Here is a 7,932-nt window from a genome sequence, read left to right as displayed (position 1 = left end):
TCGTGTAATTTTCCCATTCGTGTTTGGCTTGCAAGCAGCTGTTGGATTCTGCTGTTCTCGATACAGATGGTTTTCCTACGAAATCGGACGTTTTTCTGTGTAACTAGAAAATGGTTTTCAAAATATAATTTTAAATATTGTTGTCATTGGTAGCGGGATAGTTTTCTTTCCCCTTTTGTGCCACTGCCCCTTTCGGAGACTGTTTTAAGGAATTGCCTTTTGTGGGTTTTCCAGGTTGTATGGCTGTGTTCCAGTAGCAGATCCTCTGAGGATGCCAGCCACAGATGCAGGCAAAGTGTCAGGGGAAAATGCTACTGGAACATGGCCATACAACCCGAAAACCCACAACACACTAATGATTCTGGCCGTGAAAGCCTCTGACAATAAATTGCCTTTTTCTTTATCTTCTCAGCTCCTCACAAAACAGCTGACCAGCTTGACAAAAAGCGGTCACCCTGCTTACGACTTGTGAGTCGAATCTGAGTAGAAATGTTGGGCCGTCCCCACCCTGTGGTCTTCCACTGCCCCCTCCAGGATCCATCCTCAAAGCTTCCTACGACAGCCGAACTGCGTCGCTGAATTGCCTACCTGGCGGCTGTAATAGAAAAGTGACAAAGTTTTCATACGTTTCACGTCTGTCACTTGAACTGTCTTTTTGATCATAGATGTTTCCATTGATTCTAACAAACGCTGTTTGGCTCTACTGCACAGAATGCTTTCCCAAGGAAAAAAATTCTTCCCTTCCAGATGCCTTCTACTGCTTCCAAATGCCTGGCTGTTTTCAATGGTAAAATTTGGAAATTTATTACGCCCTGTAAAAAGGATTGGCATACCAACACATAATCAATTGAACTTGATCTATTACCTGACATATAAGTATATTCCCCTGGGTAATCACCTGACATTGAACCATTTAAGATATATAGGCCGGCTCGAGATGTAAATCTAGCTAAACGGAAGCTGACAAAATTACAGCATTAATTCCTAGATACTCTTGGGAGAGGAAAGCTTGCAAATACCTCCTCTAACTCTCCTGGGAGGAGTTGATATTTTGCCTCTAATTGGCTGGTATCAGGAACTAGTTGGGCATTAAAATCACCCGCAATCACAGCTGCCTTTGGTCGGAAGTGAACAACATTGTGCTTCACCTTGGAGCGGGACTGTGATGGAATAGTACTGTAAAACTAGCAAAGTCACATATGTCTGTGAAAAGCATCTTTGCCTTTTGATCTCCTGGAGGGAGGACAGGAAACTATGCAGAGGTGCCAGGATGAAACTTCAAAGGCCTAAGTTACCTCGTGGCCTGAACAGAGTTTTCCTGAGAAGGGGAAAACAAAGGTTTTTGAATTCCATCTTGAGACATGGTCAGAGAAGCATCTCTGGGCCATGGGTTCCCAGAATGGGGACAAAGAACCAAAAGGAATGTAACCAGTTGAGCAATCTCTCACTGCACTTATGTTTTATTTCTTTGTTTTGAACTTTTACAATAAATCCTTGAACAATCAGCTGGTTTGGAGTCATTAGGAGGGAAAAGGACCCGAGACCGAGGTGGGATAAGAGTGGCTCTCCCAAGCTTAATCTCAGCCTCAGTCGTCATAGGGACCTCTGAGAATCAGAGGCCCTTTCCACACGGGCCAATTAACCCAGGTTAAGGGCAGAATAAAGTCCGAGTGGCGGGATTTTTGCACAGATCTTGCTCCTAAAGTGAGTCTGCTCCGGGTTCCCCTGCCCCGCCAGGGTTTTCAAGAATCACAATTTCTGCAATTCTTTTGTTTTAATGGGCCTCGCAGCCATGGCCAAACAAACAGCTACAGCTGCGAGGCGCGTTATGAGGCTGCGTTCCCCACCCCCACCCCTCCTCGGCTGTTATCTGCAGAGCTACGCAGGAACTGCTGGCTCCCGAAAGGCTCTGGGGGAGCATTGGGGCCAGCCTGCGGAGCTGCGCTTCGGAGAGAGGTAAGTTTTTGCAAAGTTTTTTTAAAGTGCTTCTATGCAAAGGCGCACACCCCGGCACGTGTGCTGGCTGTCCACGGAACAGCCAGCCATGCGAACGGCCTGAAGCTTGTTATCTTGGCTGCAACCCGATCTAAATTTGCTATGTGGAAAGGGCCAGAGAGATAGAAGGGTCAAGGCACTGGGCACCCTTTCTCTACTACTCAGACACTATTCTTTTGATGTGTAGATTGCTTCCTGCTTTCCTGCTTTCTCCATCCCAGTTAGTTAGACTAGAATCGGAAACCATATTTAACCTATTCAGAACTGGAGTTCCGACAATAAATGAAGCACATCACTTTGCGTAGATAAAAGAGGTTCTGCGTAATTTTGTCCTTAGAACGCATGGGATCAGATGGGCTTTGCTGGGCCCCGTGGCCTTTGTGCACTCCGCTAACTTCAGAGTTTGACACACACACAAAATCTGACACCTTTAGAGTTTTTGATGAGCTTTAACAGGCGTTTGAACTCCTCTGTGACGAGGAAGAAAGGAAGCAAAACCAGATGTGGTTTGAGGGCTGTGGGGAGCAGCTAACGCCCTCACTACCCAGTTACACCTGAGTGTAAAATAATGAACGTACTTTATTTTTAAAAATTTAAGCCGCAGTTGGCCTGAGAACAGTTGAAAAAGCAGACATAAGGCTGCCAGCTCTGGATTGGGAAATACCTGGAGATCTGAGGGGTGAAGAAGAATATTTGTTCTTCTTAGGAAATGGCCCAAACTATGCTACAAAGGTACAGACACAAGTTCAGGGTGGCTGTACAGAAGCAGGCGATGGCAAACTATCCCTGTTTGTTCTTTGCTGTGAAAACCGTCTGGAAGTAACCATAAGTCAGCTGTGATTTTACACACACTTGAATAAAGCAGAGAAACATATATATTACTGCATAGGTGTCAAACTCGCGGCCCTCCAGGTGTTATGGACTACATGTCCCATCATCCCCTGCTAGCATGATGCTGGCGGGGGGTGATGGGAATTGTAGTCCATAACATCTGGAGGGCCGCGAGTTTGACACCTGTGTATTACTGGATGTTGTTTTATGCTTAGGGCTGGAAAATTCCTAGAGATTTGGGAATGAGCCCTGGGGAGGGTGATGTTCAAAGAGGGGAAGGCCATTTTCTCCACGGCCACTGATCATTGTAATCCAGCAACTGTCTATAGTGGGAGCAGCAACTGTTTATAGTGGGAGCAGCAGCGGTGCAGTGGTTAAGAGCAGGTGTACTCTAATCTGGAGGAACCGGGTTTGACTCCCCGCTCTGCCGCTTGAGCTGTGGAGGCTTATCTGGGGGATTCAGGTTAGTCTGTGGACTGCAGCACATGCCAGCTGGGTGACCTTGGACTAGTCACAGTTCTTCTGAACTCTCTCAGCCCCACCTATCTCGCAGGGTGTTTGTTGTGAAGGGGAAGGGAAAGGAGTTTGTAAGTCTCTTTGAGTCTCCTTACAGGAGAGAAAGGTGGGGTATAAATCCAACTCTTCTTCTTCTCTATCTCCTGGCTGAGTTTTACTGCCTTGTTTTCAATTTAGAGTTGCCAACCTCCAGGGGGTGGTTGGAGATCACACACTATTCCAACTGATCTTCAGGCAACAGCGATCAGCTCACCTGGAACAAAATGGCTGCTTGGGAAGGTGGACTCCAGGGCATTTTACCCCACTGAAGTCCTTCCACCCCCAAACCCTGCTCTTTTCAGGCCCCACCCTCCAAATTTCCAGTATTTCCCAACTGGCAACCCTATTTTCAGTACTGATAGCTGTTGTTGTTGTTTTTAAATTGTACTATCATTATGTTATGGGCTTCTTTGACTAGGTCTCTGGAAGGGAGCTATATGCATTTTCCAAATCGAACAGTCAATCATTCAATCAAACTCGTCCCACAAACAAAAAGCCCATCTCAACTTCCCTCCAACTTCCAGGAGTAAGATGGACTTCAGAAGTGCCAGTAGATCTTTGCATCTGTGCGGAGAGTGTTCGTTTGCAAGCTATTGCTTCCATCATGAAAATAAATCTTGGCTTAGAACCTTCCAAAGTTTTTTGTGATTTTTGTTTTTTGCGATTGTCCCTGCCTCCGTGGCAGCCATTTTGAGCTGATTCCCACCCCCCCAAGGAAGTCCAGGATTGCTTCTCAGAAGAAGACAATGGCAACCAGTCTCTGAACATCTCTTGCCTAGAAAGCCCTCTGGGGCTGCTATGTTGGCTGTAACTTCAAGGCATTTTACACACATAGTCAAAACCTTCTTTGAACTTTTTGGTATGGAAATATCCGGACTTACTGCATCCTTGAGGATATTGAAGAGATAGAAAAAGTGCAGAGAAGGGCAACGAGGATGATTGAGGGATTGGAGCACCTTCCCTGTGAGGAGAGGCTGCAGCGTTTGGGACTCTTTGGAGAGGAGACGTCTGAGGGGGGATATGATTGAAGTCTACAAAATTATGCATGGGGTAGAAAATGTTGACAGAGAGACATTTTTCTCTCTTTCTCACAATACTAGAACCAGGGGGCATCCATTGAAAATGCTGGGGAGAAGAATTAGGACTAATAAAAGGAAACACTTCTTCACGCAACGTGTGATTGGTGTTTGGAATATGCTGCCACAGGTGGAGGTGGTGATGGCCACTAACCTGGACAGCTTTAAAAGGGCCTTGGACAGATTTATGGAGGAGAAGTCGATCTATGGCTACCAATCTTGATCCTCTTTGATCTGAGATTGCAAATGCCTTAGCAGACCAGGTGCTCAGGAGCAGCAGCAGCAGCAGAAGGCCATTGCTTTCACATCCTGCATGTGAGCTCCCAAAGGCACCTGGTGGGCCACTGCGAGTAGCAGAGAGCTGGACTAGATGGACTGTGGTCTGATCCAGCTGGCTTGTTCTTATGTTCTTATGAGGCGTTCGCACACTTTGTATACAGAAGATCGCAGGTTCGATCCCTGATATCTCCAGTTAAAAAGACCAGTCAGTAAGTGATGTAAAAGACCTTCTCACCAAAGACGATGGAGAGCTGGTACCGGTTGAAGAAGACTACTGATATTGACAGGCGGGTGGTCTCATTCATGAGTGATTGACAGGCGGGTGGTCTCATTCATGCTTGTCTCCTAGAAGCCAGCTGGTGTTGATTGATCAACAAATAGTTCAACATGACCCCCTTCGGATCTCCCTTTTCAGTGTCGTGTGAGAAACCAGCTCTGCCATTGTGAGGACTGGAGATACTTCTTTTATGTTCCATTACAATTTTTATAGTTCCTGCCATGTCAAACCCCCTTTTTCAAAGGCATTTATGTAACCAGAGACGTACGCCAGCTGCTCTCAGGTACCTACCCCAGGACTGTACTGAATAAACATCCTACCTCACCCTTCCATTACAATTTTTATTGTTTCTGCTACGTTGAACCTCTCCTCCAAATAAATGTGTGTAACCAGAGACCACATGCCGGCTGCTCCCAGATACCTAACCTACCCCAGGACATTGCTGCATAAATATCCTGCCTCACCCTTCTCAGTTCATATTTTGGAAGGGCTTTTCAGCTTCCAGTTCAGAATCGGCCTGTGAAGGAGACAAGACACTGAGCAATCCTCACTTCTCCAACACTGCTCCATCTCTACTTGGATCCCTCTGGGATTGGCCATCATGCAGAAGATGCTCCTCTCTCTCCTCCTCCTCATCAGCCTCGTGGGCTCTCTCGCCCTGGAAGGTGGGTATCATCATCACAGTGGGACAAGAGCCTCCACATGCTTCAGCCGAAGCATCTAGATGTGACTCCAGTAGCACATTAGATGCCAATAATATTTTAAGGGAAAAGCATATGAGAGATCTACAGCAGACTAATACAGTTATGTATTGTCAAAGGCTTTCACAGCCAGAATCAATTAGCTGTTGACAGTGTTGAGAGATTTCTAGTCTGGTAGGTTTTGCTCCAAACATTATACTTGCATCTATGGCAGGCATCTTTGGAGGCATGTCACAAAAAAGATAAGATCATCTCTGTGGCACAGTGTGGAGCGATTGTGTGATGGGATATCTCTTTTGTTTACCTCACTCTTCGGTCCATGTGTGAAAACAAACACCCCATGGCACAATCACTCCACTCCACACCACGGGATGGAGAGGAGTACATCTTACCATGACATGCCTCTAAAGATGCCGGTCATAGATGCAGCAAAACCTTAGCCACAAAAACAACCAGACCAGGGCTACGCGTCCTGGAAAACCCTCAGCAGTCAGCACAGCTTCTGAACACAAAGCATTTTCCTTGAACAAGATTATGCAGTTGGGAGATTCTGTTTGGAGATTCCCTCTTCCTGGGAATGAGCCCCCCCCCCCCCCCGATTTTCATGGTTGCATTTAATTCTCCTCCTCCACCCAACAGCTTGAGCTGTGTGCTATGAGGTGACTGGTTTGGTTGACTCTGACTGGGGGCCAGGCTAGGTTAGGCTAAGCAGGGGTCTGCAACCTGCGGCTCTCCAGATGTTCATGAACTACAATTCCCATCAGCCCATGCCAGCATGGCCGATGCTGGCAGGGGCTGATGGGAATTGTAGTTCATGAACATCTGGAGAGCCACAGGTTGCAGATCCTTGGGCTAGTGGCTGAAGAATGTGGCCAGTTAGGCAACAGGTGGGTTGGAAGAGAATCTCTCTCTTGTTGGGGGGAAGGGGAATCATTTATTCATTTGCCCTCTGAATTAATATATATTCTCAATCAGCAAGCAAATGTTTTGCACAAAAGACCCTCTGGGACATAACCTCTCTTGCAGAATGACAGTTTTGCCCAACCCTGATTCTCTTTCCCTCCTCAGATCTGGAAGGGAAGGCATTGGTTTTCCCGGAGGCATCAGACACAGCCCATGCACGCTTGAAGACCACGATCCAGCAGCCCCTGACGAGCTTCACCCTGTGCCTAAGATACCTCACAGAAATAAAGCACATCCAACCCCTTTTCTCTTACGCAAGCAAGAGGACTGACAACGAGATTCTTCTCAACAGAAACAATATTGGCTACGAGCTTTATATAGAGGGGCTTACCAAAGTAGACTTCACGGTTCCGGAAATATTAACCAGTAACTCTGTTGGGGAGCACGTTTGCGTAAGTTGGGAGTCTGCCACAGGTTTAGTTGAGCTCTGGGTGAACGAGAAGCCCTTGGTCCGGAAGAGCTTGCAGAAAGGTCACTCCGTCAGTGCTGAAGGATCCATTGTTATCGGGCAAGAACAGGATACCTTTGGAGGGGGCTTTGATATCAACCAATCCTTTGTAGGGGAGATCACAGACTTGTATATGTGGGACCGTATTCTGTGCCCCGACGAGGTGGTCCTTGCCTTTCACAACTACCCTCTTCCTGGCTACCTGATTAACTGGAGATCATTGAGTTACAGCATCAGAGGCTATGCCCTTGTTAAGCCTGTCTTGCTGTCTGCCCAAAGAGCTGGGTAGGGGTGGCAAATGACACACTGGTCTAGGAAGGCGGAGAGGGGAGAGCAAGTTAACCGAACATTTCTGCAGGATAATTCAGTCCATAAATACTGCTCTACTAATCTCAAATAACAACGTAGTAACTGTAGTCCATATAGTAGCCATTGTACTACTGAAGCAGTACCTATTACATCGCTGTGGAGGCTTATGTGGGGAAATCAGATTAGCCTGTACACTCCCACACACGCCAGCTGGGTGACCTTGGGCTAGTCACAGCTTCTCAGAGCTCTCTCAGCCCCACCTACCTCACTGGGTGTTTGTTGTGAGGGGGGAAGGGCAAGGAGATTGTAAGCCCCTTTGAGTCTCCTGCAGGAGAGAAAGGGGGGATATAAATCCAAACTACTACTACTACTACTACTACTACTACTACTACTACTACTACTCTTCTTCTTCTTCTTCTTCTTCTTCTTCTTCTTCTTCTTCTTCTTCTAACCTTCTCCTGCTGAGTTTGCAAGGTAATGGAGAGTATTCAAGCATTC

General features: G+C 46.8%; 1 protein-coding gene across 1 annotated transcript; it reads left to right on the top strand.

The window, feature by feature from the left end:
• The first annotated feature begins 5,546 nt into the window (after positions 1–5,546).
• Positions 5,547–7,636, top strand: LOC125442098 (serum amyloid P-component-like). Its single transcript, XM_048513243.1, has 2 exons — positions 5,547–5,678; positions 6,783–7,636. Exons 1-2 carry the CDS (start codon positions 5,615–5,617, stop codon positions 7,412–7,414), a joined length of 696 nt encoding a protein of 231 aa, XP_048369200.1. The 5' UTR covers positions 5,547–5,614; the 3' UTR covers positions 7,415–7,636.
• Positions 7,637–7,932: the final 296 nt, after the last annotated feature.

This window comes from Sphaerodactylus townsendi, linkage group LG01 (assembly GCF_021028975.2).
Source record: "Sphaerodactylus townsendi isolate TG3544 linkage group LG01, MPM_Stown_v2.3, whole genome shotgun sequence".
Classification (NCBI taxonomy): domain Eukaryota; kingdom Metazoa; phylum Chordata; class Lepidosauria; order Squamata; family Sphaerodactylidae; genus Sphaerodactylus; species Sphaerodactylus townsendi.
Note: the sequence above shows the minus strand (reverse complement) of the source record. Positions and strands in the feature narration are given on the sequence as shown.